The following is a 23,366-nucleotide window of genomic DNA, read 5'->3' as shown; positions in this document are numbered from 1 at the left end:
TATTAATTAACTTAATTAAATCCAAATTGTGCGTGAGCATCCTCTGTGTTTAAAGCAGCACTTGAGCAGAGTTTCTCCGGAGCTTCGCAGGAGTCTCTCGAAGCGAGACACAGTTCTTCTGGATTGAGTCTGTCTCAGTGTGTTCTGTTTCTTCATGTGACTCCAGACAGACCAGATCACATCTCCTCACCACATTATTACAATTAATGACAAAAACCTGATATTTCCTGCGGACACTACAGCAAAAGATAGAAATAACTGACTTGAAACCATGTTTAGCTGCTGATAATATTAGTGTTCTGATGATTTTGTCCAGCACTGTTCTGATCCATCTCTGTGTGTTCAGGCTCAGTATCAGGCAAAGGTGGGATGACTCCTCTGCCGCTGCCTCCTCCACACATGGCATCGATGCCTTCTCTGAGTGTTTACGGTAACGGTGGCCCCCAGGGGCCGAATCCGGTGCTGGACTATCTGGAGAACCAGATGCGTGGCATGGACGTCTCCAGCTCGATGCTCCAGCAGCAGCCCTCCATCCCACTGCAGCACCTTCCTCTTGCTCCCCAACACATGCCCCAGCGTGTGCCCTTCTCCGCCGGGCCTCCCAGCATGCTCTCTGCTCTGGACGACGGCCCCGCCTCCCGCAGGGCCCCGCCCGGCTCTCGAGGAGCCCGCTCCAGCGGCTCGTCCTGTCACTATCCTCGGCCGTCCGTCCAGCGCAGCTACAGTCAGGAGGACATGCTGGACACTCGGATCCGGCCCGGAGCGTACCAGCCCCGCTCTCACTCCAGAGACGACCTGCTGGCCGCTGAGCGCCGGGGCCCCAGACGAGACGATTACGCCCCCCCGCCCCGCCGCGGCTCCTGGAGCTCAGCTAACGACGAGGACAGCAGACGCGGAGGCACTCGAGGACATTATCCTCCCAGCTACAGCGAGTACGAGCCGGGGAAGAAGCCTGGGAAGCGGCCTGAGCACTTCTCCGTAAGAGCCTGTCTGAATCCTGTCTAATAGTCTAATGTTGCTGATCTCATCTGATCACACTCGTGTGTCATGAGTAGATATAAAGTGATCCAAACATCTGAAGCCACACTGATAACACTGCAAAAAAAGGCTTATCTTGAGTAGTATTTTTGTCTTGTTTCTAGTCAAAATATCTAATAATTCTTAAATCAAGATGCATTTACTAGATAAGCACACTGATGTAAGATATGTAATCTTGTTTCCTGGGGAAAAAAACTAAATGACGTGCATTTTTGTTTACAGTTTTTTCATCAGCTTACACACAGAATCTTTCCTTGTCACACAGTTTCTGAAAGCTGACACTGAAACAGCAGAAACACACACCAAACCTACAAAACATTCACTCATTCACAGACTTTAACTTGGTTTTCAGAAAACACTTTTTGCAAAACACACAATTCTCTACGTAACACACATAAAACTATCATGAATTAATATTATGGCAAAGCTCTTTGCTTTTGAGATTTGTTGGTGATATTTTGGATGCAGTGCTTAGTTTTGGAATAGATGTGACGTATTTAGAATTTTTTGTGCATTTCTTGGATTTGTGTGTTTAGAAAGTTTAGAAAAAGCCAATGTTTTTAAAATGTAAAAAGAAAAACACTCTAAAACAAGTCAAAATATCTGTTAGAGGGGTGCAGAAAATGATCTCGGTGGTGGTGTTGGCGCAGTGGATAAGACACATGCCTTTGGTGTGAGAGACCCGGGTTCGAATCCACTGTGAGACACCAATGTGTCCCTGAGCAAGACACTTAACCCCTAGTTGCTCCAGAGATGTGCGACCTCTGACATATATAGCAATTGTAAGTCGCTTAAAAGTGTCAGCTAAATGAATAAATGTAACCCAATCCCAAGTGTTGTAATTACATGTAACGAGCACATGTGTGTTCACTAGCAATCAAACCCCTGATTAGTGGAAAAAAACATCGCACCGCATGATCTCGCTAAGCCACACGCAGAGAGACCACACAGACAGTGTAGTGAGTTTCTTGTGACAATTGTGAGGAAATACACAATTTATTGCCATAAACTGTGTAGTCAACCGTTCTCCCTCCCATCTGTGCCGTGTGAATTGTGAACGCTGGCAGGTCATTGTCTCCGTCCAGTGTAGGCTAATAACTAACAGGCCTATGCTGTTATATACTTTATATAGAATTAAGTTAGCATTAGCTGAGTTGTTTGTTTTGCAGCACTGAGTAGTTATTTTAGATAAAATAACAGCACAAAAGCATTTCCAGATGACAAATATCTGGACATGCCTAGTAGTTAATCTTAATTATTGTTTTCTAAGAATAGAATGTAAAGTCAACGACGTCCCATATTAAAATGATTTTATTAATATCAATCACAACTCAATCATGTCCAGATATTTGACTAGTGGTGGTGTCAGTATGGATAAATTTGAATTATCTGTTTTTTTTTTTTTTTGTTATCTAAAGAAACATAAAAAAGCGCTATATAAATGTAATTAATTATTATTATTATAATTATAAAGTGTCAGGGACAATCAAGAAAAGAATGCTTGAAAAGAATACCACGCCCCTCCATAAACCCCTCCCCCATAATCAAAGCCCCGCCCCCCAAAATCTCACTCTAACCTGCAAGTATAGGTCTCTGCAGGAAAGTAATGAGAGTTACCAGATCAGGGTGTTTTTAGACCATGATACCTGATTGGCTGACGTCATAGTGATGTTAGGTCTAGGGTGGGGTTGGGTAAGGGGGATCATTTAGATTGCATGATTTAGAAACCCACAGCAGTTTGAAAACACCCACAATGTGATAAACGCCCACTTTTGCTCTGCAGAGACCGAAGTCTCCTAACCCTAACTCAAAAGTTGTCTCTCTCTCTCACACACACACACACACACACACACACACACACACACACACACGGTTGTCCGCTGCTGGTCTTGTAGGTGTGTTGATGTTGATCTTCTTCTTCTGCAGGATAAGAGTTCTCGGAGCGGTGCCAGTATAGTCATCTGATGAGGAGCGCTGCACACACACTTCTGAGAGGTTTCTGTGTTCATGTGCACAGAACAAAGCACATTTATTTTATTAAACATGTTTGAAGGATGTTTCATTGAACACTGATCATTGTTTTTTTTTTCTTTTTTATATTTTGTGCAGAGCAGTTTATATTAATGTGAATATGAATATCTTCTAGTAATTACATTACAGGAAGTTGTATTTTAATGATATAGTTTTTTTTAGGTTGCTTGGGTTTTAGGTTTATCTGTGTAAATATAACTTCTTTTGTGTCAGTGTATTTATTACTATATTGAGTTTATAGTAATGCGGCCACAGCAGATGGATATAAAGCAATATATCAGAAGAAATGTGTATGAGACTCTTGTTTGCATTAAATGCTAATTATCAGATCTGTAATCAGTTATTTGTGATTCTTACTCGTGAACTGGCTGTGAACATCCGTGTTTTCAGTCTGTGTCTAGATAAACACAAGGAATAACTTCTGCAGACGTCCAGAGTGTGTTTAGTTTTGTTGATCAAACTCAGGTCCAGCTGTTCTTTACTCTTTCTGTAAATAGAGCCTGTTTGTCTTTTACAGAACTGCTTACTGCATCCAAGTTAAACATCAGTCATTCTTCAGCCTCACGTTTATATAAACTCTGTCTCTGCATGTGAACAGCCTCTGTAGTCTGTACTGATGATGGCAGGGTTTGTTTCTGTTGTGCACATGTAAAGAACTGCCTGTTTATTAATGTTTATGCATGTCGTGTGTTTTCCATCTGCATAAATAAATCCCGAGATCTGTACATGTTCATCAGTGTTTCTTGATCTTCTCAGGCCAGTATTATCAGCAGATCACAGGATCATTCATGGTTTCAGAACCCAGGCAGTTTCTCAAAGCAACTTAAACAGGAAGTTAAAATGCATTATGTGTAGCAACACATGTTCAACAGAGTATGATAAAGATTATATTCGTAATACAAATTCAAAAGTAAGTATTTAAAGAAAGACTAATTCATCCTTGACCAAAACGTTTTGGTATTACACACACACACACAAACACAGCGCGTGCGCATCACTCGCGTCGCGTCTCTGATGACGTCATGTGACGCAGCGTCGGTTTGCCACGTCGGTCTGTAACTGCAGCGCGAGGAACTTCAGTAACTTTGTGTTTTGTTGGTGAAACCCGTGAATAACGAGCAGAGACGAGTCTCTCCAGACACAGACACACTGTTCCAGAGACACACAGATGCGCTTGATACAGGGTTTGTCTGACTGATGTCTGCGCTCATGACTGATCTGCGGTAAGAGTTCCTTTAAACCTTCAGCGCTAATGAACAACAGCTCTTCTATACTCGTATAGTTGAGTTAGTTTAGCTCGGCTTAGTTCAGTTACCAGCGACAAACCAATACGTCTGGTTATTTCCTGCTTGTGTTAGTTAGTTGATGTTAGTCTGTGGTTCAGCCGATAGTTAGTGATGCTAGGTTAGTAACGTTAGTTGGTCTACAGTTGATGTGTTAGTCTGGTTGTAGAGGTAGATAGTTGCTAGTTTAATCTAATCTCGCAGTATCCTGAGCATCATCAGATGATTCCCATCAGCAGCAGCTGCTTGTGTTAGTAAAGCTGCTTCAGCTTCATTACTCTCTAAGTTCCTCTTTTAGTTTAACACACTCAGCTGCTGTTTGTGTGAGATGATGAAACCCTCGTGTCTCAGACGAGCAGCAGCTCTGACCTCTGACCTCTGACGCGACTGTTAGGATGAGAGTCAGTGCATTGATTCCCTTGAATGGCTTTATGGCCATGTGATTTCAAAACCAGTCATAAAACCGGGTCAGTTTTTTTTAAACTGAGATAAATAAATGATCTCTCCATTGATGTATGGTGTGTTAGGAGGACATATTTGAAAATCTGGAATCTGAGGGTGCAGAAAAATTGACTGTCGGTGTGTTTCTCCCGTAGTGTCCGAGACGTGAGGCCGTGCTCGCAGGGATCCGCAGACGGAGATGCCCGGGGGCCGCAGGGGTCCCAGTAGACAGCAGCTGAGCCGCTCCGCACTGCCCTCACTGCAGACGCTGGTGGGCGGCGGCCTCAGCAATGGGGCGGGGCTCCGGTGCAGGTGAGCTCACCTGAGCAGTGCTCACTCACGCTGTATTAACAAACTCCTCTTTCATTTTATACAGAACTGAAATACAGGAATACATGCACACAGTCCATATTAACGATTATTTAATCACAGTTATCCTGATTGTTCATCGTTAACAGATTAATGCATCCAGTGTATTAACGATCCATGTGTGCATTTATTAACGAGCAAACCTTGAACAAGTCAAGTCACCTTTATTTATATAGCGCTTTAAACAAAATACATTGCGTCAAAGCAACTGAACAACATTCATTAGGAAAACAGTGTGTCAATAATGCAAAAATGATAGTTAAAGGCAGTTCATCATTGGATTCAGTGATGTCATCTCTGTTCAGTTAAATAGTGTCTGTGCATTTATTTGCAATCAAGTCAACGATATCGCTGTAGATGAAGCTTGAACAGAATTAGGTTTTATAAACAGACACGTGTTTCATGTGAACGTCACGGTCTGCTTATGCATCTATACTGTCAAAGAAATCCATAATGTTGATGTTTATAACGGTCCACACTGGGTGTCATTTATCATTATGTGCAGAGACCATATTAATAATGCTAAACACCGTCTGGTCTGACCGCACACACAGCGGGAGCAGGTTCTGTTCGAGCTGTTGTTGTGTCTGGTGTGAGTAGATGAAGTCTGCTACATGAGGAAACAGGAGAGATCCAGATCTAACTGTTCCTGGCTCTGGATGAGAAGCGTATCATCAGCAGAAGACTGAAGCCTGCACTCCTCTCTTCACATCTGTCTTGCTCTTAAAGCTGCTGGAGATGCTTTTGTGCACGTTCCATTGTGAATGCCATTATATTTTATATATTTGAGAATCTAAGAGTGCAAAAAAAAATCGAAATATTAAAAAAATCATCTTTAAAGTTGTTCAGATGAAGTTTTTAATGCATATTACTAATCACAAATTACATTTTGATATATTTACGGTAGGAAACTTACAAAATATCTTCATGGAACATGATCTTTACTTAATATCCTAATGATTTTTTTGTCATAAAAGAGAATTGTATCATTTCTATCCATACAATGTATTGCTGTCTAATGATATAATTGTGTGTGTGTGTGTGTGTGTGTGTCTGTGCGCGTGTGTGTGCGCGTGTGTGCCTGTGTGTGTGTGTGCCTGTGCGTGTGTCTGTCTGCGTGTGTGTGCGCGCGTGTGTGTGTGTGTGTGTGTCTGCGTGTGTGTGTGTGCAGGAACAGCGGGGTGGTGGGTCTGTCCCCCCCCCTCACGGCCCTCATCACTCCTGAACCTGTCCGTCATTCCCGTATTCCCGATCTTCCTCTGGACAGTAACATGCTGTTCGAGGCGCTGCTCTTCCTCTACCTGCTGGTGGCGCTCTTCGTTCAGTACATCAACATCTACAGGACGGTGTGGTGGTCTTCATACAGCCACCCCTCCGCCTCCACGTCACTGGTACTCCACATTATCACTCTTGATGTATTATTCCTTCAGTCTGCAGATGTTCTCGCTGCTCTTCACTGTGAAGCAGACCTCCATCAGGAGCACAGTGTGTTTTCTGAGCTCTTCTGATGCTTTGTGTGAGGACATGAAGTCTGCATTACATGTGTGTTTTTGGTTGGTTGGTCACGTGACGTGTATCCTGGAGCGCAGAACAGTCATAAGAGTCAGTTTATCAAAATTAAGATTTTATAGATCATCTAAAGGCTGAATAAATCATCTCTCCAGTGATGTCTGGTTTGTGAGGAGGACAATATTCGAAAATCTGGAATCTGAGGGAGCATAAAAAAAATCATCTAAATATTGAGAAAATCATCTTTAAAGTTGTTCAAATGAAGTTCTTAGCAATGCATATTACTAATGTACAATTGACCCATACAGTGTATTGTTGTCTATTGCTCCAAATACACCTGTGCTCCTGATGACTGCTTCTGTGCTGCAGGACACTGATGAGATTCAGTGGCGTTTGGCATCATTTTACTGTGTTAGACTAAATAGAGTTTCAGAGAATAATGACTAAGACTCAAATGAATAAACTTTGATGCTTCACTGGATCTTGATCAGTGATTCAGTGCAGCGTGGACATCATGCTAAACATCTCCTTTAGTGTTCCACTGAAGAAAGAGTCATGTGAGTTTAAATGTGTGATGGTGTTGTGAAATGGTGTTTTTCTGTGTGAAGAGCTTCCACCTGATGGACTGTCACCTGGCCGTCTTCATCACAGTGATGCTGGCCAGGAGACTGGTGTGGACCATCATCTCAGAAGTGCGTCTCATTCTCTTCCTCATGATCACGTGAAGCTGATTGGCTGTTCAGCTGCTGTTGGTGAACTGTGTGTGTGTGTGTGTGTGTGTGTTTGATCATACAGCAGATATTCGCTTGAATCTGATTGGTAGAGCAGCGTTCCTTGAGTGTTATAACACCCACTGACATCTTTCACACTGTTTGTAGCTCAGAGGGAACGTTGGTTGTGGTGTGTGTGTGTGTGTGTGTGTGTAGGGGGAAGTTTGAATGAGGCTTTCTGTGGTCAGTTTGTCACATCATCCCAGTGACATTTACATAACGATCATCACGCAATGTGAACTGAAAGTACCTCAGGATGAGTGTTTCTCTGTTTCCTCCTAATAAAGGTGTGTGTGTGTGTGTGTGTTTCAGGCCTCTCTGGCGACTCCGTCGTCTCTTCTGCAGTACGTGTCTCTGATCGTGCTGCGGTTGATCTTGCTGACGCTGTGTGGATGGGTTCTGTGCTGGACCCTCGTCAATCTCTTCAAGAATCACTCCGTGCTCAACCTGCTCTTCCTGGGATATCCGTGAGTCTCCAGACAGTCTTACAGGGGAACTCCAGACAATAATTCCCAGTTATTATCAGGCTGAAGCAGCTCTTTGTGTTCGGATGACTGTTGAGTTTCTCTTTTGTAAAGAGACTAAATCATCATAACATCTCTGGCCTACACTCACGCTGCTGGACTCTGTATATCTCTGTCATTCTGAACTGATTTGCTCCGTTATTTTCACTACATTTCTTATAAAGTTACCAAGTTTGATTCCAATCGTGTTCAGTCCAGTCTACAAAGTTTTGGCGTTGAGCATCGTAATGAAGTAAAGCTTGAGTTGTCTGTCAGAAAGGGTTTTCTTTATGAAACGTAACATGCATTATAACTGGTCAGACGTTCTAAACTCTGAAAACATACACCAATCTGCCGGTCAGTCTGTGGTCGGAGAGATGTTGTCAGTTCAAACTGATCTTTGTTAGTAACTGCTATCATTAATAATGATAATTAAAATCCTTATGTACTAGTCATAAATGGCTGGGAAAATCATCATCTGACCTCCCAACCCAGATGCGTTTCGCGTAGCGGTTACACACTTTGACCTCAGTCTGCTTCTGTGATCTCTCATACTAAACTCTGAGCAACAGCAACGGATGAAGAGGTCAACCTATTGGAGCATTTTTTTTCAGTTTTGCATTTAAATAATGTCTGACACTGAAATATATATTCTCTACTGTCATAAACACTAGCCATGTCGATTAGCAATGGAAATAATAAACTTAGTAATTATTATGAAAATACCTGAGTTAATAGGGATGTAATGATTCACTCAACTCACGATTTGATTCATGTTTTTTTTTTTTTTTTTTTTTTGCAAAATGAGATTTGACAATTTATGAATTTTATTATTGTTTTGAAAATGCTGCTCGTTTCTTTGTGAAACTGAAATTTAACACTATAATAATATACCGTATTTTCCGGACTATAAGTCGCACTTTTTTTCATAGTTTGGCTGGTCCTGTGACTTATAGTCAGGTGCGACTTATTTATCAAAATTAATTTGACATGAACCGAGAGAAATGAACCAAGAGAAAACATTACCGTCTACAGCCGTGAGAGGGCGCTCTATGCTGCTCAGTGCTCCTGTAGCCTACACTAATCAACATATAGCGCCCTCTCACGGCTGTAGACGGTAATGTTTTCTCTTGGTTCTAAATAAATGCGACTTATAGTCCAGTGCGACTTATGTTTTTTTTTCCTAATCATGGCGTATTTTTGTACTGATGCGACTTATACTCGGGTGCGACTTATAGTCAGAAAAATACGGTACTAGTATAGTATATGCATACCATTGCTTCTATTATTCTCATTTTACCCTTTGGATAAAAGCATCTGCTAAATTAATTAATGTATTTATAATGTAAATAACAAAACTAATTTAATATTTTAAAATAATCCCCAAATCATATAACACAAATAAAATAAATCTCTTCATATAAACAAACTAAGGCTCTGTCTGTGCTCTTTTCATTAAGAATGAGAAGAAACCTCTTTATTTTAATCACGATCCAAACAAAGATGCTGCATACAGAAATTAGATTGTATAATTCTTAAACTTGACGTTAAAACAGATTTGTTTGACTTTAGTTTTGTGAAACCATACAGAAACTATCTTCATGAAACAGAATCAGCAGACGAGCTGAACGAGAAGCAGATCCACTCTCGGCCAGCAGGGGGAGCTTAGAGCGTTTCCTTGGTTACTGCTGTAAACAATGTTTCCTTGGTTACTGCTGTAAACAAAGCAGTGCTACTTTTATGAACTTTAATGTGCTTCACACAGACACAAGATGAACAGAATAAATACCATCTAAACTTTACTAAAGACAGTAAGTTCCTCTCAGACATGCGTTCATATAAACTCCTTCCACTAACTGAATCTCGATTTGTTTAGCATCTCAACAGATTTAAATCGTCACATATTTTAATAACTTTTTCAACCGGCTCGTGGTTGATCGTTACGTCCCTACGAGTAGTTTTAAGAACACATGTAACGGAGGCCAGCGAGTAGTGCTGTGCAGGTAAGCCTCACTCCTCGATCTCAAGAGCCTCCTTGTTAGTGCGTCTGCCTCCCATGCCGGAGACCCGGGATCGAGCCGCACTCGTCAGAGAGGACCCGGGAGAGAGGGTTACACACAGATAAACTATACATTGTTGTAGGCGAGTGTTTATTGTCTTAATGTGTCATGTATCTGTGTAATGTGTGCTGGGTTTAATCTGCGGTCTCTGTGTGTGGTTCAGGTTCGGTGTTTACGTGCCGCTCTGCTGCTTCCATCAGGAGGGTCGAGCTCCATCCGACTGTGGTTTCTCCGAGCCGGACGGATCCGACGGTCCTCTGTCACGGCCCAAAGATTTCCTGACCCTGCTGCGAGAGAACCTGCGTGATCAGCTCTCCAGCCCTAAACACATCCCCACACACACCTGCCCACAATCACCTGAGCTCATCCGCAGCGAGGTCGAGGAGCTCAAGACCGACTTCAACCGCCGCATCAAAGAAGTGCTCTTCAACTCGCTCTTCAGCGCTTATTACGTGGCCTTCCTGCCACTGTGCTTCGTCAAGGTGAGCGTCCTCAGACCGTCAGAGATCAGTCAATCCTGGATGGATTCTGAGATCTTTCTGAACTCCCTTGTGACTCGCTTCAACCTTTTTTAATCTTATAATAATCAAATAATGATTATTTTAGGTTCAAGTGTGTGTAAGGATGTGGAAACAAGCAGAGTACGGCTGTTCTAAAGCATACAGCGCCACCTACTGTTCAAAACGAGCTTAGAATCGATTCTAGAGAGAATTGTCAATTCTGAGAATCTCCGCATCAATGCGGAATAATTTCATGATTCGCAATGCATCGATTTTTTTTATCGCTTTAATACCGATCTTGCTCATATTTTAGTGAGGCCTGTCACTGTGAAGCAATAAATCTAGATATTCATAGGACTCCCCTAACCCTAACCCTACATGATCTGTGGCAGACTTCGTGTCAGTGCAACACTTTATAGACGCAGTACGTAATATCCACAGCTAGTGGCTGAAATGATTCCTGCAAACCCTAACCCTAATGCACATTTCACAGTAGAATTACTGGCTATAGGGTTATCTTTCAGAGAAAAAGGCATGTAAACACAACAAGTTTCCTTAATCTCTACAAACATATGTTCTTTTTTGGCTTTAGAGGAGTCAAAAAATCTTTAAGCAAGAATTGTATGTTAAGTGGCTTAACTTGTAGAGCTGTATGATTAATCAGTTAAAGATCGCGATCTCGATTCAAACACACACACACACACACACACACACATAATTGTCATTGAATCATTCGTTCATGCGAGTCGTTCAAAAACACTATTTGAGCGAGTCATTGAATCATTAATTCAAACCACTTTTTTGTAATTTTAATATAAAAAATCAGTGTATTAAAGATTAAAATGTCAAATTAAACTTTTAAATAGACCACAGCAACAATATTTTGTTTACTTCAGAATCATGTGAGAACTGTGATCTCTATTTGAGAAAAACTCTAGAATATTTTGCTAAAGACAAAGCCATGTTGTGCATCTCAGTGAAAGAATGGATTGAATAAATGACTCCGTGACTCACTCGAGCCCCTTTCAGAGATCAGTTAGTTCCTCACTTTCTGCGCTGAAGCTGAGATCGTTCACTAGCTTCAGTGAAGGTTAACGTGTCAGACGTTTTCGACTCGTACATTATACGTCATGCCCTGATGTCACGTGTCCTTACGGGATCTTTACGGGTCGTGTGTGAACGAATGCTCCTACTCCAGGTAATCCCTGACAGTGTGAAAGTGCAAAATCTAGCGACCCGGGAACAACTTCCGGAACACATTACCCGTGTATTTTCTGGAATCACAGTGTGAAAAGAGCTTTATTGACAGGGGCTTGCCGTCACCTACTGGAAATATTTTCTATCATTTCATATTTCTATTCCAATTTTTTCTATATTTAAATCTTTAATTATGCAAATTGAAAGTTTAGCATAAATGCAAGTGCAAAAGTGCATCGAATCCTGCATGTTTAAATATACTTGGCTTTAATAAAGTAATAATAACAGTGTGTTAGTGAGGCGACGAGGATGTTAAACAGTCAGAGATGCTGACACACACTCTTCTTGTGTTCAGAGCACACAGTACTACGACATGCGCTGGTCCTGCGAGCATCTGATCATGGTGTGGATCAATGCGTTTGTGATGCTGATGAGCCAGCTGCTTCCTCCTGGTTACTGTGATCTTCTGCATCGCTCTGCATCACATCTGGGTCGCTGGCAGCGTCTGGAGCCCGGATCCTACAGCAACACCCCACAGCACATGTGAGTGACCCTCAGCAACACCACAGCCCATGGCCATGATCACAAGAAACAGACACATGAAGAGTTGGGGTTCAATTAAAGTTAAATTATTCCATCCTCTTTTTATTTGTGATCTAGTGTCTCCGTCTAAATTACATTCATGCTGGGGTTTCAGGAAGCCAAACAAACTAGAATATTATAATAATAATAACTACAATTGCAGTAGTAGTCTTATATTGTAAAACAATTGCACTGTAAAAAAAATTTAAATTTCATATATTTTTGCTTTACAGAAGGGAAATTACAAGACTTCATTCCAAATTTCTACACTTGAAAGAGATGTTTTTGAATTTGTAGCTTTCTATCAGCTATGTATACTGCACTTTAAGCTTTTATTTTGACAGAAACTCCAGCTTCAGTGAAAACTGGCCTACAAAAACTAAAATGTGTCTAGTGAAAGGCTTTAATCATCTTCTGCGAAAATAAAGCAGAACTGGTGTCTGTTGAGTTTCCAAACACGCACCCAACTCAAGAACGTGAAATAAAGGAGTTGACTGCATTCATTCAGTGTGAAGTGAGCCGTTCTGAGACAGAAAACACAGAATCAGCAGCTGATCGTCTGAACCCATGAAGGAATGAAGCATAATCTGCTTTCAGTTTGTTTATCAGACAGATAATGTGCCTTGAATACCTATCGTTTCTTATCATCATGTGAGCACGATTATCTCATTACATCACTAGTGATTCAGCTCTCGAGGTGCTAGAAGTCACGTTTGTGTGCAGGACTCTTTGTAAGCAGTTTTGAGTGTTTCTGGAGCGGTTGTTGTTCTTCTCTTGTGTTCAGCTGGTCTGACAGCACCGTCTGGCCGCAGGGGGTCCTGGTGCGTCACAGCCGCTCGCTCTATAAAGCCATCGCACCGTATAACGTGGCCTTGCCCTCCGACGTCTCTCATGCCAGGTTTTATGTGAGTATCTGACACATTTTTAACTATAATGACATGAATGCAAAAGTAAACAAATTATTCACTTCACAATTAGTGGTCAACCGATTTAAATAAGGATATTTTCAAATATCTGCATCGGCTGAAGTTTTTCTTTTTGGCTGATGTGGTCAAGGCAGGACTTTTATTTTGACGGCGCCGAGGTTTATCCCGGAGACACTAATGTATGCATCAGAATATACGGGATATGCTTCAGTTACATTGGCTGACAGGCTTTCATTTTATAATTTGCAATTACAAATGGCATAAATAATATTGATTGTTTTAAACACAAAAGTTGTTTAGAACACAAAAATATGATATGATAGAAAAAACAGAATGATACTTTTAAAAATGAGACTAAAATTACTATCGACTGTTTCAATGTTCAAAATAACGGATTCATTCAGGAAAGAAACATGACTTAGTTTAGAACCATTTTCATGAAATAGAGCAGAAACACAGTATTTTCTCTTTGATTTAAATCGCTTAATATTGATAATTGTTATAATTGTTGGGTTTAGTTGCCACAGACCAATCTGTTCATATAATCTGCCATGAATAAAAGTAAAAGAGATTTGAATATCTCAATGGGACATCACCTCATAAAATAAAGGGTAATCTGTATTTATTGCTATACAGTTACAATAATCTTATTTTGACAGATGGTGAGATCAGAATTATGAATTTATAGGTTGGGGTACTTTACAGATGCAAGTGCTGGTTTAATGTCTCATGACACGAGGGTCAGTAATTAATGACAGAGTTTTCATCTTTGGCTGAACTAACCCTTTAAGAAGTACAAAAGAATATCTTTTTTGTATATGAAGTATAAAACTAGTGCGTGATCATAGAGCACTTGCAGTGTTTTTCTGCACTCTGTGTTGCTCAGAGCTGATGTGGTGTTTCTCTCGAGCAGTTCCTGTTCCACAAGCCTCTGCGGATCCTGAACCTGTTGATCGGGATCGAGTCGAGCGTGGTGCTGTATCAGCTGTACTCTCTGCTGCGCTCCGAGCGCTGGAACCACACGCTCTCGCTGGGTCTCATCCTCTTCTGCAACTATTACGTGCTGTTCAAGCTGCTTCGGGACCGTCTGGTGCTGGGGAAGGCCTACTCGCACCCGCTCGCCGCCGGCCTCAACCTCAAGCCTCAGTGAGACACGGACTTGTGATGCTTTCACTCCATCTGCTTCCATGCTACGTTTGTATCTATTTAAGAAAAGATTTTATTTTGTATACTTTTACACGATGTTATGTTTACGACGCATCGTTGTATACTTTTGTAGCCCGCGTCTCACGTCACGTCCAAATTCAGCAAAAGACTGAGAAAAACAACTGGAAGAGCTAAAGCCGACCAATCACGATGAAGGACTGGACGGTCCGGTTCACTCAGTGCTGTTCGAACATTTCCACTGATACTGTGTTTTACGAGTATTATCTGTTCACGTCACGTGTCCACTTTCAGTCAAACTTTGTAGAAAAACAACACAGACAGTATCTATTTTAAAGCTTGAGCCATCAGCATCCTCCTTTCCTTTTCTGTGCCAAACCCCAGGGGCTGTGGGCGTGGCTAGTGCACTCTGGGCGTGGCTAGTGTGCTCTGGGCGGAGCCTGTGGGCTGTCAGGCTTGCAGTATTTTTCAGAATCGCTTGTTTCAAAGTATTGAAGACAAAAACAGCCTGTTTTTCTCAGATCAGTTGGTGGATGGTCGTCATCATGAAAACGGCCAGGAAATGTCTGGGTCGTATTTCACCCCAAGAGGAAAATAAAACCAGTTAGATATTCTTTATATTATGATGGTATATTTGTTTTTCATATTACAGTCATGAGAATTTGAGAGATGCTTCATTTCAAAGTGCCTTAAAAATAAGCTCCCATTCTCTTACGATGTTGAAATGTGAAATATGAGCTGGCCAAGCGTTGTGCCTTTACAAAAACAATCAGTTGTGGATCACACACATGAATATGTCTAATCTGAGCAGTTCCAGCAGTTAATTCTCATTCATGACTGGTGCTTTTATTTTTTGCAAAAGCTTTTAATGTGTTGTGCATAACAAAGGGCATTAAAATTCTCCAAATGATTAGTGCCATTGAATGAATAAATGTCAAAGTGCTGATCGGGAGCTGATATCCACTCATGTGTTTGATTTACAGTGTGTTTGTGTGTAGACCTCTGCAGAACAGTCTCTGACCACTAGAGGGAAGCACACGCCTGTAAAAGCAGTATTTCATACAGTAGTTCTCAATTTCCAGAGAAGCAAGCACCTCACACTTCAGTACATTAGAGAAAATAGAAACCGCAGAAGTCCTATGAACCGAACAAGCTGATGTCCGTGCCTTTCTGTGTCCAGTCCTTCACCGACGACTGTCCTGAGCACTCCTAAACCTTCTGCTATATTATAACGATATGTGCTACGATAGAATGGCTGTCAGTAGAGAACCTTACTTGATTTAAAGTAAGTTAAATCAATGCCACATATACTTGAAGAGGATTGAAGTATTGCAGAAAAAAATAACAATTTTGCTAAGCAAAAAAGTGCTGGTTTTGTATGATTTTTCCCAAATAAAATCTATCCTTTTGCAAGTATGTATGGCACTGATTTGACTCCATTCTTTTGCACAAGGCTAGACAAGTGTTAAAAAAAACCTAAGAATTAAGTGGTTTATTAGTTATTGAAGCATATTTTGATCTGTGCAACTTTTCTGCATGAAATAATAGAGAGGATCTTATGTGCTAAGGGACAGAAAGCAAAGCGCTCCGCTGCGATTAGCCTTCTCTGCAGTCCACGTAGTTTCCCTTGATCCAGTAGCAGATCTGGGCGAACTTCAGCGGAGTGATGCGCACCGCCACGTTGAACTCGTGAGACGTGCCACTGAGGTCCACCCACTGGTGTCCGGAGAAGATCCCGATGACCTTACGCTCCCAGCGCCGGCGTCTGCGGTTCCACATGCGGGCATAGACCCCGGAGCCACTGGCCCCCGGCTGAGCGTCGCAGCGCTGGTACAGGAGGTCGTAGGTTTCATCCCCGGCCTCACAGAAGCGGTACACCAGCTGACCCGCCCGGTCGTTATCAAACCCAGAGAACTGCACTCGCTTCCCGGGCAGCTGCTTGACCGCGGGGCTGATGCCCAGCTTCATGTGCCTCCGCTTGTGGGCCTTCTTCAGCTCCAGCAGGGCGTAGTCGTAATCCATGCCGATGTCGTTGGCTGAGCCCTTGATCATAATAATACAAATTATAATACATTTATTATAATACCTGCAGCACAAAAGCAGTCAAAGGTATATTTGCAGCAATAGACAACGATACATTGTATGGGTCAAAATTATTTAAATGTTATGCCAAAAATCTTTTTTCCATTAATCTATTTTGAAAATTTCCTACAGTAAATATCAAAACTTAATTTTTGTTAGTAATATGCATTGCTAAGAACATCATTTTGACAACTTTAAAGGAAAGTTTAAAGGAAGTTAAGAAAATCTTGTTGTTGCTGTTGGAACTGCACTTTTCTAAAACCTAAAGCGGTACAAACAGCAAATAAAAAACTAGGGCTGTCAGTTTAACATATTTTAATTATGTTAATTAGTTAATTAATTAATTAGTTATGCAAAAATAACATCATTAAAAAATTTAGCAGATAACACACTGGCCCGCCCCCAGATGTGCATCATCTTAACAAATGTGATGCATAAATGCAGTTATGCCCTAAAATTCGAGCTATTAGGGGAAAAATGCTCCTGTATGAGTTTTTGTCTTATATTTGTCTTATACTTATATATGTCATATGATAAGCGATATCACACTAGTAGTGCTAGATATATCACACAAGTGCTGATCGTCTCGAACATGAGAAAAAATGTGTTTTTGTGAAAGTGACATTCAGTACGTGACCCATACTCAGAATTTGTGCTCTGCATTTAACCCATCCGAAATGCACACACACAGAGCAGTGAACACACACACACACTGTGAGCACACACCCGGAGCAGTGGGCAGCCATTTATGCTGCGGCGCCCGGGGAGCAGTTGGGGGTTCAATGCCTTGCTCAAGGGCACCTAAGTCGTGGTATTGAAGGTGGAGAGAGAACTGTACATGCACTCCCCCCACCCACAATTCCTGCCGGCCCGGGACTCGAACTCACAACCTTTCGATTGGGAGTCCGACTCTCTAACCATTAGGCCACGATTTTACACAACAGTTCAGTAAACAAGAAGTTAATATTGTGAAAGTGACGTGACATACAGCCAAATATGGTGACCCATACTCAGGATTCGTGCTCTGCATTTAACCCATCCATGCGCGCGCACACACACACACACACACACACGGAGCAGTGGGCATCATTTATGCTGTGGCGTCCGGGGAGCAGTTTGGGGTTCGGTGTCTTGCTCAAGGGCACCTAAGTCGTGGTATTACCAGCCCGAGACTTGAACCCACAACCTTCGGGTTAGGAGACAAACTCTCTGACCACTAGGCCATGACTTCCCAAAATTGTCGATTCCCATATTATGTTCTGTTTTAAACACAATTTAGTCTGTTTTTACTCACTTTTGCCAACAAAAATATTACCTATAAAGCCACAGCAGAATGCAGCAACAGTGTGTCTCTTAGTAACAGCGGTCTTTAGTTTCTAAATGAATCTGCATTTTGAACGAATCCTATGAATCAATGATTCAAAGCTTCATTCATAAAATGAGCTGTTTACTTCATTCCTAAATGAATCAGCCATTTGAACAAATCGAATGAATGAATGACTCATAAAGACATTCATCGCCACCTGCTGGAAGTAATGTAATTTTCGATTAATTAATCAACATATCATGTAATTAATTAGATTAAAAATGTTAATCGACTGACAGCCCTAATAAAAACAAATAAAATGCAAAAGTACTAAAAAAATAATACAATAAAAGAAAGTATAAATGATGAACTAATCATTACAGTGTTGGTAATCCAGCCCTTGGGCACGTGTGTGCGCTTGACTCGGATCCACTGGAACTTCATCTTCCCCGCTCCAGAGCTGTTTCTGCCAGACATCTCTCTCTGCCGTGGCTTCAGGAAGCCCACTTTCAGCCTCTGGGCTCCTTTGACGTAGTTCTTTCCGTCGTGAATGCAGTGTGCTGCCGTGAGGACGTGCCGATCCCCCACCAGCGTCCCCGAGCATCCGGTGGACAGCTTGACCGCGGTGGAGAAGGGGTAGTTCATGAGGAAGTCCTGGCCGACGATACTGAAGCGGCTGTCCGGACCGAAGATCTGGCGTCTGCGTCTGGAGCGGCCGGTGGGGGGCCTGTAGAAGGCCTCGGCATCAAATCCGTAGATGCCCACCGCAGTCTCGGTCAGCTGGCCGCTGGAGTGCAGCGTTTCGTAGGACAGGAACTGACGCAGGTCCCAGTAGCTGGGAGCAGGGGCCTGTTTGTGGCACTCGGGGCCACAGGAAGAGTTGAGCTCCAGCTGAGCGGGCCGCAGGAAGTGAGGCGCTGGACGCTCCTCCGTCCGCTGGGGCCAAACCACAGGCACACGCTGAAGGGGCCACTGGGGTCCCGGGGCCGAGCCTGACGCCGAGCCCAGCAGCAGCAGCAGCAGCACGAGCAGAGCCATCAGAAAACCTGGACAGAATCAGAAACCTCTTAATGTTTAGCAGACTGCTTAAAACTGACTCAGGAACAGTGTTCCTCTTTAGATTAGCCCCCTGTATTTCTTCTTTAAGTCTGCTCTATAGACATATTCTGTAGTGGTGACGAGATGCATAGCAGATTGTCATCACTCAATGGCTGGATGTCTAAGTGGTGCCCACAGAATAACATAGGTTTCATAGACAATTGGACGAGCTTTTGGGGCAGACCTGACCTATTGAAAAGAGATGGTCTTCATCCCTCCTGGGGTGGCGCCACTCTTCTCTCTAGAAATATGGCAAATAGTCTTAGTGTTTATACTTGACTAACTGGGGCCCAGGTCAGGAAGCAGACAGACTGGCTAAACCGACCGTCTGCTAGCTGCCTCCCGTCACAGAGGTCAGTTAATTCTCAGCACATAGAGACTTTTTCACCTAGATATCACACTATAGAGACTGTGTCTGTTCCCCGAACTAGAAAAAACAAAAAACGTCCAAACCAAGTTAAGATTAACAATTTAATTGAGGTTCAACAAATAAAACACAGAAGCAATATGGATAAACAAATGATGAAGCTTGGCTTATTGAATATCAGATCCCTTTCTACGAAAACACTTTTTGTAAATAATATGATCACTGATCATAATATAGATGTACTCTGTTTGACAGAAACCTGGCTAAAACCTGATGATTACATTATTTTAAATGAGTCCACCCCCCAAGATTACTGTTATAAACATGAGCCACGTCTAAAAGGCAAAGGTGGAGGTGTTGCTTCAATTTATAACAACGTTTTCAGGATCTCTCAGAGAGCAGGCTTCAAGTATAACTCGTTTGAAGTAATGGTGCTTCATATAACATTATCCAGAGAAACAAATGTTAATGATAAATCCCCTGTTATGTTTGTACTAGGTACTGTATACAGGCCACCAGGGCACCATACAGACTATTAAAGAGTTTGGTGATTTTACATCTGAGTTAGTTCTGGCTGCAGATAAAAGTTTTAATAGTTGGTGATTTTAATATCCATGTTGATAATGAAGACGATGCATTGGGATCAGCATTTATAGACATTCTGAACTCTAATGGTGTTAGACAACACGTTTCAGGACCTACTCATTGTCGAAATCATACTCTAGATTTAATACTGTCACATGGAATTGATGTTGATGGTGTTGAAATTATTCAGCCAAGTGATGATATCTCAGATCATTATTTAGTTTTGTGCTAACTTAATATAGCCAAAATGGAGCGCAGCTGAAGGAAAACAAAACTAGAGGTATTTCGTATTGCTTGGCGGGAAAGTAACCTATCCTACAGAAAAGCATTAAAAACTGCTAGATCCGATTACTTTTCTTCTCTTTTAGAAGAAAACAAACATAACCCCAGGTATTTGTTCAATACAGTGGCTAAATTAACAAAAAATAAAGCCTCAACAAGTGTTGACATTTCCCAACACCACAGCAGTAATGAGTTTATGAACTACTTTACTTCTAAAATCGATACTATTAGAGATAAAATTGCAACCATTCAGCCGTCAGCTACAGTATCACATCAGACAGTGCACTATAGACCCCCTGAGGAACAGTTCCACTCATTCTCTACCATAGGAGAGGAAGAATTGTATAAACTTGTTAAATCATCTAAACCAACAACATGTATGTTAGACCCTATACCATCTAAGCTCCTAAAAGAGGTGCTTCCAGAAGTCATAGATCCTCTTCTGACTATTATTAATTCCTCATTGTCATTAGGATATGTCCCCAAAACCTTCAAACTGGCTGTTATTAAGCCTCTCATAAAAAAACCACAACTTGACCCCAAAGAACTAGTTAATTATAGACCAATCTCGAATCTCCCTTTTCTGTCCAAGATACTAGAAAAGGTGGTATCCACACAATTATATTCCTTCTTAGAGAAAAATGGTATATGTGAGGATTTCCAGTCAGGATTTAGACCGTATCATAGTACTGAGACTGCTCTTCTTAGAGTTACAAATGATCTGCTCTTATCATCTGATCGTGGGTGTATCTCTCTATTAGTTTTATTGGATCTTAGTGCTGCATTTGACACAATTGACCACAACATTCTTTTGCATAGACTTGAACACTTTGTTGGCATCAGTGGAAGTGCATTAGCATGGTTTAAATCGTACTTAAATGACCGCCATCAGTTCGTAGCAGTGAATGAAGATGTATCCTATCGATCACAAGTGCAGTATGGAGCACCTCAAGGCTCAGTACTAGGGCCGCAACTCTTCACGCTTTATATGTTACCCTTGGGAGATATCATCAGGAAACATGGTGTTAGCTTTCACTGTTATGCTGATGATACTCAGCTCTATATTTCTTCGCAGCCCGGTGAAACACACCAATTTGAAAAACTAATGGATTGCATAGTCGATATAAAAAACTGGATGACGAGTAATTTCTTACTGCTAAATTCTGAAAAAACTTATTCCGAGGTCACCGTGGCCACCAGATCCAGTCTGTGTCCAGATCAGAGGGTCACTGCAGTCACCCGGATCCAGTACGTATCCAGACCAGATGCTGGATCAGCACCTAGAAAGGACCTCTACATCCCTGAAAGACAGCGGAGACCAGGACAACTAGAGCCCCAGATACAGATCCCCTGTAAAGACCTTGTCTCAGAGGAGCACCAGGACAAGACCACAGGAAACAGATGATTCTTCTGCACAATCTGACTTTGCTGCAGCCTGGAATTGAACTACTGGTTTCGTCTGGTCAGAGGAGAACTGTTCCCCAACTGAGCCTGGTTTCTCCCAAGGTTTTTTTCTCCATTCTGTCACCGATGGAGTTTCGGTTCCTTGCCGCTGTCGCCTCTGGCTTGCTTAGTTGGGGACACTTCATCTACAGCGATATCGTTGACTTGATTGCAAATAAATGCACAGACACTATTTAACTGAACAGAGATGACATAACTGAATCCAATGATGAACTGCCTTTAACTATCATTTTGCATTATTGACAAACTGTTTTCCTAATGAATTTTAATCAGTTGCTTTGACGCAATCCTTTTTGTTTAAAGCGCTATATAAATAAAGATGACCTGACTTGACGTATCTATTCTCTCTAGCTTTCTATACCCTGTAATCATTGGTTCAGTTGTTGTTTTGTTGTTTTAAATTTGATAGTCTTGTTTTAATCTTTTTTTTTCTGTACAGCACTTTGGTCAACTTAGGTTGTTTTTAAATGTACTTTACAAATAAATATTGTATTGTATTGCATATTATAATCACCGGAGAGGTCGCGGCGCACTGTTCATACAGTCAAGTCATCTTTATTTACAAAGTGCTTTTATCAATACAGAGTGTGTCAAAGCAGCTTTACAGTATTAAATAGGTAAATATTGTCAATAATGCACAAGGACAGTAAACACTCAATTTTCAGTTAAAGTCAGTTTATCATTGAATTCAGTGATTATCATCATCCAGCTCAGTTCAGTTTAAATAGTATCTGTGCAATCAAGTCGAGGATATCGCTGGATATTAAGAGTCCCCAACTAAACAAATCAAAGGAACCAAACTCCATCTGTGACAGAAACCCTTGGGAGAAACCAGACTCAGTCGGGGACCAAACGAACAGATTGTCACCTCGGCACATTTAATAGATGTTTTCTATGTGTACATGAAATTCTGCACACTTAATCCGTTTCAGATCTTTGTTACAGAAATCAACAGCTGCAAAATGAAATATTCTGTGCCAAAGGTCAGAGTCCAAAACTGGTATATGTGACTTTTTTTAAACATTATTAATCTGCTTCCACTAGTGAGTTACAGAGGTCAGGGACTCGGAGTGAATTTTTCCTAATTCACCAGGGACACAATGCATGGAAATATTTCTGAAGGATGACTGTGAGAAAACACCCGCTTCCATGACAGCAGTGAAAACAGAGTTTACTGACTTCACAAACAATGCAGAAGTGAAATTACCATGGTTACTAAACAGATGTGATTTAAGTCTGTAACGAATCAGAACCGTTTAAGCTCTCAGATATGAATAAATCTTTGTTCATTCTGAGTTTCATATGAATAAATCCTTGTTCATTCTGAGTTTGCAGATGTTGAGCTCTACAGCAAATAATGACGCTCAGCGCGTGAGACTTCAGTCCAGAGAAAGCCGAAGTGGTTCTCACCTGTGTGCGCGCGCAGGTGTGTCCGATGTTAACCTCCAGTAAAGCTCAGAGCAGATCAGTGTTTCAGCACATGGATCCAGACGAGTAGTGGCTCCAGAAGACCACAGCTTCCTCTTCTCATGTGAGCTCGCTTCATCTCATCGCCAGTGTCGCTCTGATCGGTTCTCCGTGCGCGTGCGTGCGTGGGCGCTCGCGCTGCGATTCATCTCGTCACGTGATCTGTGAAAAAAGCGTCTTATCTCTGTGTTTGTGTTCTGCTCTATTAGAATATCTCGCCTATAAAGAGTTTGCAGTAATAATATTTCATTTCTTTGATGCTTAAGCGTATGCTTAAATATAAATGACGTGCGTTAAATGTCAATCCACATAAACCTGTGAAAACATTATTTATATTTACAT

The 23,366-nt window shown here is 41.7% G+C and overlaps 3 protein-coding genes across 3 annotated transcripts in view; 2 read left to right on the top strand and 1 right to left on the bottom strand.

The window, feature by feature from the left end:
* ildr1a (immunoglobulin-like domain containing receptor 1a) overlaps window positions 1-3,019 on the top strand; it is a 7,697-nt gene extending 4,678 nt beyond the window's left edge. Inside the window, exons 7-8 of the mRNA XM_059553419.1 lie at window positions 347-978; window positions 2,965-3,019. Of these exons, the coding sequence (XP_059409402.1) occupies window positions 347-978; window positions 2,965-3,003 (671 nt within the window). The 3' untranslated portion in view covers window positions 3,004-3,019. The remainder of the gene's footprint in view (window positions 1-346; window positions 979-2,964) is intronic.
* A 1,070-nt stretch (window positions 3,020-4,089) lies between these two features.
* On the top strand, window positions 4,090-15,325 carry tmem39a (transmembrane protein 39A). Its single transcript, XM_059553416.1, has 9 exons — window positions 4,090-4,292; window positions 4,949-5,105; window positions 6,334-6,553; window positions 7,280-7,363; window positions 7,754-7,908; window positions 10,168-10,486; window positions 12,057-12,244; window positions 13,068-13,188; window positions 14,123-15,325. Exons 2-9 carry the CDS (start codon window positions 4,993-4,995, stop codon window positions 14,357-14,359), a joined length of 1,437 nt encoding a protein of 478 aa, XP_059409399.1. The 5' UTR covers window positions 4,090-4,292; window positions 4,949-4,992; the 3' UTR covers window positions 14,360-15,325.
* A 31-nt stretch (window positions 15,326-15,356) lies between these two features.
* On the bottom strand, window positions 15,357-23,140 carry LOC132143306 (serine protease 23-like). The gene is made up of 3 exons (XM_059553418.1): window positions 22,968-23,140; window positions 18,143-18,807; window positions 15,357-16,416 (listed from the first exon to the last, which is right to left on the bottom strand). The coding sequence occupies exons 2-3, from the start codon at window positions 18,797-18,799 to the stop codon at window positions 15,970-15,972; spliced, it is 1,104 nt and encodes a 367-aa protein (XP_059409401.1). The 5' UTR covers window positions 18,800-18,807; window positions 22,968-23,140; the 3' UTR covers window positions 15,357-15,969.
* Between the last annotated feature and the right edge of the window lie 226 nt (window positions 23,141-23,366).

The sequence above is a fragment of the Carassius carassius genome, chromosome 7, assembly GCF_963082965.1.
Source record: "Carassius carassius chromosome 7, fCarCar2.1, whole genome shotgun sequence".
NCBI lineage: Eukaryota > Metazoa > Chordata > Actinopteri > Cypriniformes > Cyprinidae > Carassius > Carassius carassius.
Note: the sequence above shows the minus strand (reverse complement) of the source record. Positions and strands in the feature narration are given on the sequence as shown.